General features: G+C 43.5%; 1 protein-coding gene across 4 annotated transcripts in view; it reads right to left on the bottom strand.

Annotated features, from left to right (window-relative positions):
- The window catches only part of mapkap1 (MAPK associated protein 1), a 138,458-nt gene that overhangs the window by 60,238 nt on the left and 61,903 nt on the right, over nucleotides 1–16,317 (bottom strand). For all 4 annotated transcript variants that reach the window (XM_042337268.1, XM_007909517.2, XM_007909519.2 and 1 more), the window contains exons 6-7: nucleotides 15,859–16,035; nucleotides 1,273–1,385 (exon numbers count right to left, since the gene is read on the bottom strand). In XM_042337268.1, the coding sequence (XP_042193202.1) occupies nucleotides 1,273–1,385; nucleotides 15,859–16,035 (290 nt within the window). The remainder of the gene's footprint in view (nucleotides 1–1,272; nucleotides 1,386–15,858; nucleotides 16,036–16,317) is intronic.

Here is a 16,317-nt window from a genome sequence, read left to right as displayed (position 1 = left end):
GGTGCTCACACACGACAGCCACTGCACTGTGATCTGTGTGAAAGAAGCTGCCAACCAGTGCTGCTGAGCAGATGTGGTGAGGGGAATCCCTTTGCTCTTCACTGCCCAGCCTGGCCACTCAGTTAAAGAGACTGCCCTCTGGGCTTCCCACAGAGTCTTCTTACGCATACAATAACAAACTAAACAGGATTGGGTATCGCGTGAGGGGGGCAGGCTGGTTATACAGAGGGTTTCGCTGGTTATAAAGATGTTATATAATCCTTGCATTTGATCTAGCGCCGTATCACGTCTTCAAGACCTCTCAAAGCGCTTCACAGAATATACTGTAAAGTTAATTGACTGTATATTTTGTGGGTGAAACGGGGCAGCTAATTGCGCACAGCAAAGAGTCGTGGATTGAGTAACCATTTTTTTTGAAGGAATTATTACCCCCGGAAAAGCGATCCATCAATTGTCTAACAACCAGATCCCTACTTACTGCTAGGTAAACAGAGGCATGTGTGTGGAGTAAGGAAACTTGCCCAACATTTCGGGAATCAAACCCAGGTCTCTCGCTTGTGAGGCGAGTGCTCTAACTACTGAGCTACAGGACTACACAAATGCTGGTGTCAGTGGACACCATGGTTTGTATTTTACTTCACACCAACTTTGGGGAATTGAGTCAATGCTGATCATTCACTTCCCAGACGACAAACTAATCACAGGTTTTGCTACAACTAGCTTTAACTTTGTGTGCAAGGTTAGTTACAGCTACTTACTTACTAACCAACTAATGATGTATTCTGGTCTTTTTTTTAAAAAAACGAGTTAAGATTGTTTAATTATTCCATTAAAAATATGTAAAATATAAATATATGTAACAGAGAGAGAGAGAGAGAGAGAGAGAGGGGATAGAGAGTAGAGGGAAGCGAGAGAGAGACTGAGTTGACAGACTGTTACTCTTGTTCTTGAAAGCTTTAAGGTTGACCCCAGGCTGGGGCCCAGCTGTGACAGAGTCTAGCCTGGCTATTCTCAATGCCAGATCATACTCTCCTACTCTGACTGTAGGTGCTTTATGTGACGTGGATGCATTACAAATGGGAAAAGAGTTATTTTAAACAAATTCAAAGTTTTCAGATCAAAATCTAACAGAAGAATGTCAACAACAAAAAAAGTGTTAAAAAGCTCAGTCACCCCGTCACATCACACACATCGTCTACTCAATGACAACATTGGCACTTGTTCAGCTCAGTCACTGAGAAATTATTGGCTAATTTCCTCTTTTTTTTTTACCTGCAGCCTTTTGTGATCCCTTTCGTCTCTTTAGAGCCTTCTGCAGAATTTCCTTCATGGTGACATTCATACTGTCAACCTGAATCAGGGAAAATCCACTCTGTGGCGCGTTTCTACAGCAAAAAGAGCAAAAGAGCAGTTATAGGCAATTCAGGAAAAGATTAAAAATTTTGAGCAATTATACAATTATCTTGAGATAATATTGACCACGCATACACACAAAGCACACACACAACTCACACACACAACACAACTCATACACAAAACAAATCTCACACACAAAACACACACAACTCACTCACACACAAAACACACCACAAAACATACACAAAGCAACTGACATAGACATAGACATAGATATACACACACACCAGTGCACAACACACAACCCCCCACACACACTTGCGCGTGTACAAAAGACAACCACCCCCCTCACTACCCCCACACATACACACATAAACTGTACAGAGGGTCTGTGAACATTGCAAAAAGACATTAAACATTTAACTCTTTTTGGATTATCAAAATTTTCAATTCACGATGTTGGCTGGTGCCAGTCATGTATGTTGAAGAACTATCATCTCTTGTGGCACTGTTTGTGCAGCCCTCAGCTTCTTTTTAGCATGGACCACACCCCCCCTCCCCACCCCCGGAATTTAAAAAGAACGAGAATACATGGCAAAGATTTGTCAGATCAACTGTTCAGCACCATTCAAGTATGTAACATGTCTCCGCTCTGCATTTGATTAGCGCTCACAATTCCTTCGTCAAACATTAAAATGTAGGCAGCTTTAACATAGAAACAGGAGGAGGCCATTCAGCCCCTTGAGCCTGTTCCGCCATTCTATAAGAACATGGCTGATCTGTACAATTAACCCTCTCTGATTCAGAGACTGATTTAAAGAAAAGCATTCACTCGACAAGGCAAACCTCAACTGCAAAAGCCTTGCAAGTCCATGATGTATGTATGTTAAACCAAACATTTTGGGGCAGATAAAGAAAGGCACACACGCTGTTCATTCGTCACCTAAGATTACCCTGAAGATTAGTCAGTAACGCCTTAAAACTCTGACCCCCTAAGAGATTGCAGAAGGATCACCAATGTTGCCCATCTGTGGCCCTGATCTGACCTCAGACATTGGCTGACTCTATGGCACAACTCCCACAGCATGAATAAGCTCCTCTGTGTCCTTTCGAAATTCATTTGTCAGTTAGACATGTTTTTCCTAAAGAAGCTTGAGGAGGAGGAGGAGGAGGAGGAGGACGGGGGGGGGTCATCATTCAATATTCTCAAAGAAATTTCGGTTAATTGTTCAGAAATGCCGAAATGACTTCTTCATACATGGAACAAAGAGTTCGTAGGGGATAAGAAAATTGTTGCCATATTGGAAGGGATTGTTAAGACATACTTAAGTTAATGTAGTTTCCCCCCACCCCTCCCCACACAAAAGCTCCTGAGGCACATTAATATTGAAACAAAATCTACATCTTTTGCAATGATTATATCAGCCATGTCGTACCTTTTTTTTGGGCCCGTAAATTTATACCTATAATAGTAAATTACACTATTCCTCTCCTGGCTTGCCTTCCCTTCGCAACCCACTGATGCTGGCCCCTCAACGGGAAACACTGATTTAGGACTATTTCACCAAAGTCATTTAGCTGCAGAATGAGATCAATGCTTAAAATCATAATATTAAGATAAATACAAAAGTATTTTGCTGCTGGAATAGGTGTGTGTTTATGCCGTGCATAATGGGGCAGTGTGTTTGCATCTAGCATCGCTTTGAACTCCAGGGTCAAGTATAGCGTTAAGTGGATGCAATTCAGAGCTCCTTCTGGACTGTGTTACAAATATGCCTCAACTCTCAACACTCGTGTCTCCTCTAAATCTAACCCTCTAAATCTACCTGCCCATTAGAAGACCCACAGAGACCCCCTCTCCCATTTATAATGTCGATATCAGTCTGGGAAAACCGATTGACATTTTCCTGAAAAACGTCACTGTTCACTTCAGATAAAAAATGGACAACAACAACAACAAGATTCCATTTATAGAGCGCCTTTCACGTCGGGAGGACGTCCCAAGGCGCTGTACAGTTGGGTCAGAGAGGTAGGAGGGAGCGAGGCCGTGAATGGCCTTGTAGGTGAGGATGAGGATCTTGAATTCGAGCCTCTGGGGGATGGGGAGCCAGTGGAGGCGAGCGAGGGCGAGGGTGGGAGTGATGTGGTCGGGTAGCCTGGTGCGGGACAGTACATGAGCTGCAGAGTTCTGAATGTCCTGCAGCTTGTGGAGGGAGGGCCGGGAAGGCCGGCGAGGAGAGAGTTCCCATAGTCCAGCCTTGAGGTGATAAAGGCGTGGACCAGAGTTTCAGCCGCGTGAGGGGTGAGGTAGTGCGATATTCCGGAGGTGATGGAAGGCGGTGCCAGTTGTGGTGCGGATATGACGGAGAAAGGACAGCTCAGGATGAATGAACGTAACAATTTTTTCAGATTAACTCCCCCTTCCCTTTTTTGGGGGGGGGGGGGTCAGCCGGGTGACCAAAGATACCTATGTCTATCTGACACATACGGGAATCCATCACCGTGTGTAAGAGTCTCCAAACCAAGCTGAGATTTCCATGCATCCCACCTACACACGGAAATCCCAGAGAGGGAATGGAATGCACTCACTCTCCCTCTCTCTCCTCCTCTCCGGAGGGATGCATCCCGCTTACCTAATTCCAGAAAGAATTAGGCGCAGGTTTGCAAGAGCCAAGGCTTGTGGACCCCAGAGCGTTGGGATAACTGCTAGAGTCTAACCAGCTAAAACTGCATAGAACCCCCCCTAATGCAAACCATCCACAGCACATTTGATGGTAGCCTCCTCCTGCAAGATTAACAAAATTAGACAGTTGGCCTCATGGCCCTGGGTGAGAGCGGGAGAAATTGGTGAAACGTATACTCTGGTGCCCGTGAAGAGCAATACGATTTTTTTCTGATTTTACGGACATCAAATGGTGAACGATTTACTCACTGCTGCCTTGAGAGGTTAGTATAGATACGATTACAATCCAAAAGAATTTTATTTTAAGTGTAGTGTGTCATATGTACAGAGATCATGGCAAGCATTAAAATGCCTTCCATATGTAATAATTCAAAGGAGGGAAGAATGCTGAAACGTAAACAAATAAGCCGTGGTTATTTTAAGTCAAGTGTCATATAAACAGAATACAAAATGCGAACAGTGAAATATTTATTCCACTCATTAGGAAGATAGATCTTTCTACCAAGGTTTTCCTCATACTTGGAATAAATCATTTTCCGCTATTCCCCACTGCATGTCCTCACTCTGTCTTGCCCTTGAACCCATTCAACCCATATTTTGACTTGAGCTACTACAATTACTTTCAAACTCCAANTTTTTTTCTCCACGGATTGTAGACAAAACAGCTTTCTGGATGCAGGATTAGCATGTCGAATCTCTCAAGATTTTTTTGCTCTGGCATTTGTTTGACGTACGGTCGGTTACGGATTGAAGCCCAATTTGAAACTGGAACCACCTGAATTCAGTCAAACCAAAAGTCAAACTTATTGTACTCTCACAGTTACCGCCTGCAGGTAATGGGATAATCCTGCAGGTTCAATGTAATGGCGTTCCAGTGGCAATTTATATACTAACCCTACCCTCCCTGCTCTCCAGCTCTCCTGATCCCAACCCCCAGCTCGGGTCCAAATCCCTGACTGTCCAGCGCCTTGGGACGTTCTCCTGACGTAAAAAGCTCTGTGTAAATGTCATTTCTTGTTGTTGTAGAATACAGTGTATTCATAGAACAGCTATGTAGGAAACTGCTGCTCTTTAGAATTCATTTTCTCCCAAATTTAATGCACGTTCCACGCCAGAGATGTATATTTTGCCCAAGCATTTATTCACTCAGAAGGGACAACAGCTTTGATTTGGATTCCCTAGAATTTGCCGATGTGACATTCAGTGCTGCATTGCCATGCATCTCTCTGAGCACCTTTAGACAGTTTGACATGATAAGTGCTGTCTTGTTTGTTCGTCACTTTCGGCGGGCTTTCCCAAATCGGCAACACCTTCAAAATGGAAGGATGGTCAGGCGGGCCGGGCTGTAAGCCTTCCTGCAGTATCTGAGCAACACACCATCAGCAGCTGAAAACCAACGGGAGGAACTCTGGATGAACAGCACAGTCACAACCGACTCACTGGGTCTTATCACAAGGATCAGCTCATCTTGCCAATCTGTTGGGCCAGTTTATTGTGGTCAAGCCCTTCCCACCAAGCAGCCGGCTGAGAACTGTCAAGATAATCATACGTTGCACTCTGTCACTGAGTGTATCCTGAACCACAGCCATCATTTACATCAAGTTCTGGATCGGATCCCAGACCGCTCATTGCAGATTGTTTTGGAGCCAAACCACCGTCAGCACTTCCCGTCACTGCGATCCCCCTCACAGCGATGCCCACCACAGCGATCCCCCTCACAGCGATGCCCGCCACAGCGATGCCCCTCACAGCGATGCCCACCAGACGATGCCCCTCACAGCGATGCCCCTCACAGCGATGCCTGCTGCACAGATCCACTGGCACCTCGTCTTCCTTTCCCAAATGCAAACTTAAATATCACTACACATAAACTTTTCTGCCCATTTAGCTTTTAAGATTCTTATGAATTGACAAGATGCTCTAGAGCCCTTTATCATCACCACATTCAACCCTACAGTGCGACAGGAGTGTCCAGAGAACTGCACGTTTCATAGGAACGTAGGAACAGGAGGAGGTTAGTCAGCCCCTTGAGCCTGTTCTGCCATTCTGTTAGATCATGGCTGATCTGTACCTCAACTACAATTTCTACACTGATGCAAAGGAGAGCGAGGGTTCAGTCATTTTAGTTGCCGGTTAAGTGTTAAACCCACATGGTTCACAAATGGACAGAGATGGCCAATTGTAAGTAGGAAACACACGACGAGGCTTACTGCACCGTTTGTGATGGAGCAACACAAAACTCAGGACATAACCCACTTCATACAGCCTTAAATCAATGTTTAGTATCGTGGTTGACAATTATAAACTGTCTGATTCTGGATGCTATATATTATATTATTCAGATTAAGTGGCGATTGGTCTCGGGGTTTGTGGGATGGAGCTGGTGAGGTTGGCTGCTGTTTCCTTACTTAACATTTACTATACTTAATTGCAACTCTGACTAAGCGCTTTGAGACACGTTGGCAAGATTAGGTGTGATATCAAACACAAACATTGTTACTACACTCTCCGAGTCTACGTAAAATGTACCAGACAAAGAATTTTCCTTATTCTTTCATCAAAACATCTCATAGCCCCCATGACATCCAATGCAGCTGGAAGATCTCAAGTCATTAAGTTGGCAATAGCCACTTTTCAATCTCAGCCAAACACAGGGAAACCTCCACAAACAGGAGACTGCCTCAAAGGTAAGAAAAAATAAACATGGAAAGTCTCCATCTGGCACACATTAGAAATGATAACCGATACCCATGAGTGAATTATGAGCGAGGAATGCAAACTTAGGGTTCAAATAACAAACCTTTCCTGCTTCACACTCACAATTCATGAGGTCATGTGAGCCCTTGACTGGACTGGTGCCTAATGATAACTCACTTACGTTTTATTAGCTTTATTAGGGCATTGCCAATTGCAAATATCTCCTGGCCGGCTGACCAACTAACCTTAAATAATTCATGATTCAAGGCAACGGCATTAATAGTTTTAACACATACCTACAGTTGGCCATTACAAGACAACAAATAATGAGATGAATGAGGGATTATTTCAACTACAACCACAATTCTACAACAGGAGGTGGAAACTGTTCTGGTTGATGGTTTCCATCATTCTGTTGCAAAGTTTGTCTTTCTTTTGTTTGTTCTCGGTAAAAGAACTCTACTATTTTTTTTCAATGCCGCTTACAATATCCTGAAAACATAACAGGGAAACTCCGTCAGAAACTGGTAGAAAATATGAGAAGGTAAAACTGGCTCGTTACAAGCCAGCCTGCAGTTTCTTTTTGAGTAACCAGTGTGTGTGCGTGTGTGTGTGTCCCATTGTCCAACTGGGTATCCTCAAGCGGGCTTCATGCCAATCCCAACCCCCCAGAGAGAGAGAATTCTGCCATCACAACCCACGTGACGCAACAGCTTTGCTGCAAACAGGAGACAAGCATCCACACAAGCACAATTGTATCTGAATATCAATGGAGATGGATTTACACCCAGATCCTGTGAATGGAATTCTGTCAACATTCAACGAATGGGGTTTGTGCAAGTGACCTCAGGAGAGGAGATGTTTATTGTTTGTCAGAAAAGTGTCTAAGTTTAAAAGCTGGTTAAACCGTGTAGCCTGGAACCACTTCTTTTCACGTGTTGATGAGAGGGTCTCTCGCACACACACACGGGCTAAGAGAAAAATGACAATATTAATATTCATATGGTTTACAATGGCGTGTAGGTCTTGGGAAAACAGCGTCACAGAGGCCCAGTCCTCCTTTCCCATTTGATACCTGGAATGAATTCTCAGCCTCATTAAATATACGCCCGTCTTTGTCAAACGCCGAACAGCCAATCTTTGAAACATAGCACGGGCGTGCTCATAAATCCCACGTCAATACACTTGGCCCCGTTTAAAAACATTCCAGGTGACAGGGTTAAAATAGGCACAGAAAAACCCCAGTGCTTATCTGCTAAGGACATTACTGACAAATTGTGTGGTGCGGGAGTAAAGAATTACCTTCTGTATTTTTTCATTAGACTTTTCTTTTGTAACCGAATACATAAATCCATTGTGGCACAATGTTATATGTATCATCTTGCTACACCTGCAGACGTTTCATAAAGCCTGCCATGTCTCTGCAGTCAGAAATGATAAGTGAACCACCCATGAATGTTAATGATAGTGATCATTCTGAGGTAACTGTGCTCTCCATCTTCCTCTCCAGCTTCGGCTGTAGATCCAGGGTGGCAGGGTTTATTGGAGGAAAATGAAAATAACATTCAAGGAAAATGGCCACAAAACACAACGGAAAAGTCGCTCCCCGCAATAAACCCAACGCGGGAGATATTTGACCTTCACAACTTGAAAACAATATAAAATATAGAAATTACTGACTAGCCACATCCAGAGAATCTGTGCCACATTGTTTAAAAATATAATTATGGCGGGGGGTGGAGGAAAGAGCGAGGGGAGAATATTATTCTTGTTCACAAGTGCAAACTTCCATCACTGACATCTGGTATTTGTTTTTATCAAAAATTATTACAAACCTGGATTGCTTGGCAATCCCTTTGTTACAGGTTTAGACAATACTCAGCAGAGATGAATCCCCCCACACACATTTTCATGAAATTGTGGCCAATAAACACTGCATTTTTAAGAGAAGGTTGTCCCTGTATAAACCCCTCCTAACTTGGGAAGTGAAGCTTGGCTCAGGAGACAAGAATAGGGCAGCAGCTCCAAGCAGAAATCAGCCTTTGAGACTGTTCCACCATAAACATCAACTGTTCTCCCTGAGTATTGGTGCAATTATCAGATGTCAGTGATAGAAGCTTGTACTCAGAGCCCTCAGTAGCACCTCCTCTCCTGACAGCTTTAAATGCAATAATGTGCAGTAAATTGGATGTCAATAACATTTTTTCTAATAGCAAAGGCCACACATCTCCCGCTTTGTTACACGGGCAACTGTTCTTGTTTCATGTTGTGAAATTTCCTTGAACGTCGTTTGAATTGTCGTCCAATAAGTCCTGCCAACGCCGGATATGGAGCTGGAGAGGAAGGTGAGGAGGACGGGCGGGGAAGATAGAGGGGATGATGGAACACTGGACAAAGGAAACATAAAGGAATTATTAAAAATGCTCCTCGGCGCCCGCTGCCGCTCTTGTGCTGGTATCACGTCTGTGAGACGTCTCAAAGCGCTTCACAGAATATACTGTAAAGGCAATTGACTGTATGTTTGTGGGCAAAACACGTCAGCCAACTGCGCACAGCAGCGTCCCACAGACAGTCGTTGATTGAGTGACCGAATTATTATTACTTTATTTTTTGGAGGGATTATTATCCGCAGAAAAGCAATCCACCAATTGACTAACAACTGGGTTCCTACTTACTGCTAGGTAAACAGAGGCACATGGAGTAACTTGGCCAATGTTTCTCCCCGCCCAGGAATCAAACCCAGATCCTCTCGTTTGCGAGGCGAGTGCTCTAAGCACTGAGCTAAAGGACTCCACAGTAATCAGAGACTTACCAATGGGCTCCTGCACAAATGAAGATTCAGAATATTTATATATATATAATAATCCTTGCATTTGATATAGCGCCTAATCACGTCTTTGAGACGTCTCAAAGCGCTCACTTTGATCGGTGATCAACCAATTTCATAGAACCATAGAATTATACAGCACAGAAAGAGTCCATTTGGCCCATTGTGTCGGTGCCGCTCTTTGAAAGAGCTTCCAAATCAATCCCACTCTCCCCTCTCTCCTCATAGCCCTGCAAACTTGTCCTCCTCAATTTCTTTGGCTCCGATTGCAAAAGGTGTTATAAATTTGCCTGGGCTAGTCACAGATTGACACAATTGCCACCTGGCCTTAGATTTATTTTAACAGGGAAACATTTTTTTTCACGAAGTTCCAGTAAAATATTAGCCAATTTACAACAGTGAAGAGATTTGATCAGTAACATGAGCTCGGATGGTCTTTGCACTGACAAAGGCACACCTGGGAGGTACAGAGGCAGTGAGCAGGCTGTAGGTGTGCTGCTGGTAATAATATCTCTCGCTCACCTGCAGGTGAAGCTGAAACCCAGTACCTCACTGCTGACCACTGATGATAAACTGACCAGTGAGCAGGCAAGTCACTAACTACACTCCATACATCAACTACAACAAAGAGGATTTGGGCAATGTCAGGTGAGATCCCAGGCGACAGACCACTTCGCTGTCCGACCTCATCACCGGATAAAGTTTCTGTTCACACAGAGACTACCAGACAGCCTGAGAGAAGAAAGGAAAAGTACGAATTAGAAACTGACTCTTCTCTCAGTCTCCCCCAAAACTAGGAGTTTTCAAGGCCGACTGCCTGTACAATCCGGAGCGACAGCACTTCTTAAGCTCTGCTCAAAATCAAAAGAAGAAAATTCCACACACGCACTACCCGCAGCAGCACTCTGGGTCAAACAGTGTAACTGTGCCCTGTGCCCTGTCAGCGATCCTGACAAAAGGCAATTTAGCTATTACAGCAATTACCTCAGCTTTCCCATTAGTTAGTGTATCTCTTCTTGTGTCTTTAACAGCTTAACAGTTATTCCCACTTCTAACCAGTGAAATAATCACTACTGAATATTTTTACCCAGACACACACACACACACAATAGTAATAATAGATAATAGATATATGAAACACCACATTTTACCCTGTTTCGCCCACTCCCTCGTGCAGTAGGGACAGGTTATAAAGAGAGGGCTTTGGACGCACTAATGATGGTGTACAGCGGCCAAAGGGCTGCCCTCAGACTAGCTCTTAAAAACATCGCTGCATGACTTTGCCAAATTCCACACTACTTGCCAAATGTGGTCATGCCTGCTTAGCTCACTCAACTGATTGTGCCAGAACAGAAAATAAGACGCAGATGTATTTGAGCTCTTTGTGGTGCCAGTAAAAGACATTTAATGGCTTTATCTCAACCCTCCCCTCCAGCTGGGCACAGGTGGATGATAATGAGGGCTCTCTCCCTATTCAAACTCAATTATTTACCAGTCGTGATAACCAACATCTTGCACAGACAACCACATTAAGCCAGGCATCAAACACACACCAAGAACAACTTGCACTGACAAACTGACAACCACTGAGCTTTGCTTACAAACTCGATTGGGTAATAGTTTTCGTTGGCACCCGCTTAACTCTGACATTTTTTCCCCCAGCAGCAGCTCCTGTGCAAACATTTCCTGCTGTAACAGGATCCGAGCCCCGGGCCCACATGACATGTGCAGCTCGTTTCCCTCGCGTCCGAACCCCTCCTGATCCCAAACACCCAACTCCCAACAACAAGATTACATTTGTATAGCGCCTTTCACATCAGGAGGACATCCCAAGGCGCTGGACAGTGACAGCATTTCAGACCTGAGCTGGGGTTGGGGGGTGGGGAGGGAGAGGAGAAGGGGGGTGACCGATGGCATGGTCGAAGAGGAGAGTTTTGAGGCGGGACTTGAAGTAGGCTAAGGAGGGGCGAGGCGGAGTGACTGGGGGATGGAATTCCAGAGGTTGGGGGCAGAGTGGCTGAAGGTTTAGGATCAATTACAGAGAAGAACCTCACAAAGAAAAATAAAGGATAATGTAAAAAGATGTTTAAGGTCACGTCACGACAGCTGGAAACAAAGACTCTCGGCCTTGAGTTGAACAACATGGCTGGCTGAGCTCGAGGATGAACAAAGTTTTGAGACAAACTCACCTTTGATAAACTTGGGCTTTTTGACAAAAAGCATCCAAAAAAAAGAACCCTATAAGCCCTCCCTATAGCCCTGAGTTTAGAGGATTGTGGAGTACTGTGCAAAGTTACAATTGTTCAACATTTCACAGTTGACGGTTGCACAGGTGATGAGTTTATTACATGATATAAATAATAATAATCCTTGCATTTGATATAGCGCCTTATCACGTCTTCGAGATGTCTCAAAACGCTTCATAGAATATACTGTAAAGCAAATTCACTGTATATTTTGCAGGTGAAACATAGTGGTGTTCTGTTAAGTTAGCAACAGGACGACTTTGATACCAAACAATTGCTATGGGCTTCACCAGTGACCCGAGGCTGGATGAGACTGTTCACATGTGGCCTCCCTGAGATCATCGTACTCCCACTCAAAGTAGCTCCGTAACCTCTGCTTCGCTTCAACTCAAACAAAATTCAAGAAATGCTGGTTATCTACTGAGATGATTCTCCTTCACCCCTGACTTTCACATCCATTGGAACTTCGTCCAACGGTCCCTTCGCCTTACCCCCTCCCTCGGCTCCTTCAAGATGGGTCTCAACACCCTCCTCTCTGACCTTTGATTACCCTCCTACCCGCACACTCCCTCCCTCCTGATCCCAAACTCCTGCTCGGGTCCAAATCCCTGACTGTCCAGCGCCTTGGGACATCCTCCCGACATGAAACATAACTTCTTGCCTTTCTGTTGCAAACTTTCTTCCCTTTCTCTCCCTCTTTCACTTGTAATCAACATTACTGTCATCATTCTACCTCTGATCTGTCCTTTCTTGTTCCTCCCAAAGTTCAAATGCATCAGCCCACACCACATCCCTCCTCCCCGCCTGTGCTGTGAAGGGTTAAACAGCGCAAACTCTCTGCACAGTTTATACACTGCACAATTAGTGTAATCAAAAACACAGTGAATCACAATCCTGGACAAACGATGGCTTCTCTTGGATATTAAGTTATTTTCCACTCTTCATTTTAAACTGTCATGATACAGACTAGACCGATTTGTCATTTCAAAGCGCTGAACATCTGCACTTTCTGCATCTGCATTTCATTTTCCAAACTTCCAGATATTCCCAAACTGAAAAAAAGTTTCCAGACAGAAACTTCTGCCAGAAAGGAAACCGTGTCAGTTTCGGTGGATGCCAAATCTACGTGAAGTCCATCTGTAACATTTCTGACTTTGCAACAACAATCTGGAATTAGAATAAACTATTGTAATGGCCTAAAAATGTGAAGGGCAAGAAGTAGAACTGGCCTGCAGCCATATCAAATATCAGCACACAGCATTAGGCGGCTCACTAACAGCACTGTGGCTGCTGCAAGATCACATTCTTCAAAAGAAAAGGGATAAAGGCAATGAGGAAATGAAAAAAAAGTACAGTGGAAATGGAATAACTGATTAATTAAATCAAAGGGTAAATCGTAATAAACCTGTCCAACAGATGCGTGCTCTTTCCCTCTAAAGTATTTTCCCATTAGGACAGAATTTGCATACAATTATACATTGTTGCTGTAATCTAAATTGTAATAATAATAATCCTTGCATTTGATATACTGTCTTATCACATCTTCGAGACATCTCAAAGCGCTTCACAGAATATACGTCAAGTGAATTGACTGCATAATTGTGGGCAAAACACAGCCGCCAATTGCACACAGCAGCGTCCCACAAACAGTCGTAAATTGAGCGACCAAATTATTATTTTTTTCAGCCTTCAATCCAACCATATGGCTTATGTGGATGTATCCTTACAGATGCTTTAAATGGTTTTGCCTTTTTTTAAAAAAAAACACTTCCTTTTTTGTACTGTTCTATCACTGCATGCAACTCTGAAGCATTTTATTTATTTGCTCCAAGTCTCAGAAAAGTGCTGCTCCTTACAACCACATTAAGTACGGACGTGTTGTCGCTGTTCAAACACAGTTAACTGTATGCTAATTTGGGCAACAGGTACATTTCAGAAAACTAGGTCAATATCCGAGTTGAAAGGTAGAGAATGCTGCTTAACAGCACCACGAGGACCACATTGTTGTCTTATCTCATTATAATTATTGGGAAACCTCCGAGCTTGTCAGAAACTTCTGGCTGTGGTGAGGTTGAAGCCTGTGTAGCTCTTTCAACTCTTTAACAATTCACTTTACAGTACATTCTGTGAAACGCTTTGAGACGTCTCAAAAACGTGATGAGGCACTGTATCAAATGCAAGGATTATTATTAATTGCCTTTGTTTCCTGTTTTCATTTGGAGAATGTTGTGCTGGTGGCAATTAAACAGGAATTAACAGACAACCTTAGCCAATCTAACAGAGCGCATTTTACTCCTGATAGGGTCCTGATCCCCGAACATTCAGCACCTCGGGACGTCCTCCCAACGTGAAAGGTGCTTTACAAATGTAATCTTGTTGTTGTCTCAATCTAAATCTAGACGTCTCCCAGTGAAGGGTTAACCACCGTTCACATTTTCGTAGATTACTTTGTGAGACTCTACACTGGTATTTTCACCATCTGATTGCACTTAATAATACTAACATAGCTTGAAATATCAGTCCCCACTAACATAATCCCAAAGATACTTCAGTTAGTTGTTAGAATTAATTCTTCAATCACATACTTTGGAGTTGGGTACATTTCACCCCAAATCACTAACCAAACAGCAACATTGACAGTCTATTGTCTGAGTTCATAATCAAATAAATAATAATAATCCTCACATTTGATATAGCGCCTTGTCATGTCTTCGAGACATCTCAAAGCACTTCACAGAATATACTGTAAAGTGAATTGACTGGATATTTTTGTGGGCGAAACGTGGCAGTCAGTTACACACAGCAGTGTCCCACAAACAGTTGTGGATTGAGGAACCAAATCTAGAGTCCTGTAGCTCAGTGGTTAGAGCACTCGCTTTGCAAGTGAGAGACCTGAGTTCAATCCCAGACAGGGCGAAACCTTGGGCAAGTTTCCTTACTACACACAAAGACTAATAATAATCCCTCCAAAACCAAAAACAATAATAAAATTGGTCATTTTCAATCTACGACTTTTTGTGGGACATTGCTGTGCGCAATTGGCTGCCGCGTTCACCCACAAACATACAGTCAATTCACTTTACAGTGTGTTCTGTGAAGCGCTTTGGGACGTCCTCCCGACGTGAAAAGCGCTATATCAAATGCAAGGATTATTATTATTTATTTTTTTTGAAGGAATTATTATCCCCTGGGAAAGCGATAAGCCAATTGACTAACAACCAGGTTCCTACTTACTGCTAGGTAAACAGAGGTGTGTGGAGTAAGGAAACTTGCCTAACATTTTGCCCTACCGGGAATCAAACCCAGGTCTCTTGCTTGCGAGGCGAGTGCTCTAACCACTGAGCTACAGGACTTCACAAACCTAAGATGTCAAGATTAATCTACGACTGTTTGTGGGACACTGTTGTGTTCAATTGCCTGCCGCGTTTTGCCTACGAAATGTAAAGTCACTCCACTTTACAGTATATTCTGTGAAGCGGTTTGAGAAGTCTTGACGACGTGATAAGGTGCTATATCAAATGCAAGGATTATTTAGAATTTTTATTATTATCAAAGATGGGCGAAAAAACCCTAAGAATTCCCCCATGCAGATGTCCCTCAGTCATTGAGCACAAACCGCAGAAACCTTACACAGAATTGAATAGGATGGTGCATTATATATGGGCTGTTTCCATCGTAAGCAGGATTCAGAGCAAAACACTATGCAAATCACACCCAGACATGGAAGATCATAAACACACAAACACAATGCGCTCTAACTGTACTGATCAGGAGTTAGGATATTGGTACAAGGTTCTGCATTATTACAACTGAGAGAAAGCACAGGTTGATTGCATTCCAACACCTTTTCTAAACCTGTAGTTTTACACATGGTAGAAAAATAACTGCCACAGAGTTAGACCTGACACCTAAAACACTGGACCTTTTCCCCCAGTCTCTGTTGCGAATTTGCATTCGGCTTCAATCACCCAATAACTATCTGTACAAAGACTGAGGGGCAAAATGAAGGACATGCCCAAGTACAAATAAAGGTTAATGCTTGTACTTACATTCGAACAAAGAGAGACTGTTTGGCTGCCAACCCGGGCGGCGAGTATTTCTCAACGAGTGCCAGCGTACTGAAGCCGAACTTGTGAATGGGCTCATTGGAGTCGAGAGGTGGAAAGTCTCCATCCACTTCCCCGTCATCCTCGGCGATGTGAAGGCAGTAGGCGTCCACGTTCTCACTGGACGGGAAGAAATAAGAAGCGTGTGAGATAAAGTCTCAGTGGTCAAGTTAATTCTAATGCTCTGGGGTTTGGCTGCTGAGAGCAGCAAATCTAACCGGGTTGGTGTATGTAGACTGTGGAGCTAAACAAATCCCCTCAAAACTGAGGGGTTCTTTTTGATTCAAAGCAAAAAAAAACTTTGGAAACTTTGAACGAATATTTAACGCTGCAATAGGTTTCATTTTAACATGCCAGCCTCCATTAGTGATTTTTTTCAGCAGCTTTGCGTACTTTGGCAGA

The sequence above is a fragment of the Callorhinchus milii genome, unplaced genomic scaffold (assembly GCF_018977255.1).
Source record: "Callorhinchus milii isolate IMCB2004 unplaced genomic scaffold, IMCB_Cmil_1.0 Scaffold8, whole genome shotgun sequence".
In the NCBI taxonomy this organism is placed as follows: Eukaryota; Metazoa; Chordata; class Chondrichthyes; order Chimaeriformes; family Callorhinchidae; genus Callorhinchus; species Callorhinchus milii.
This window is presented reverse-complemented; position numbering and strand designations above follow the sequence as displayed.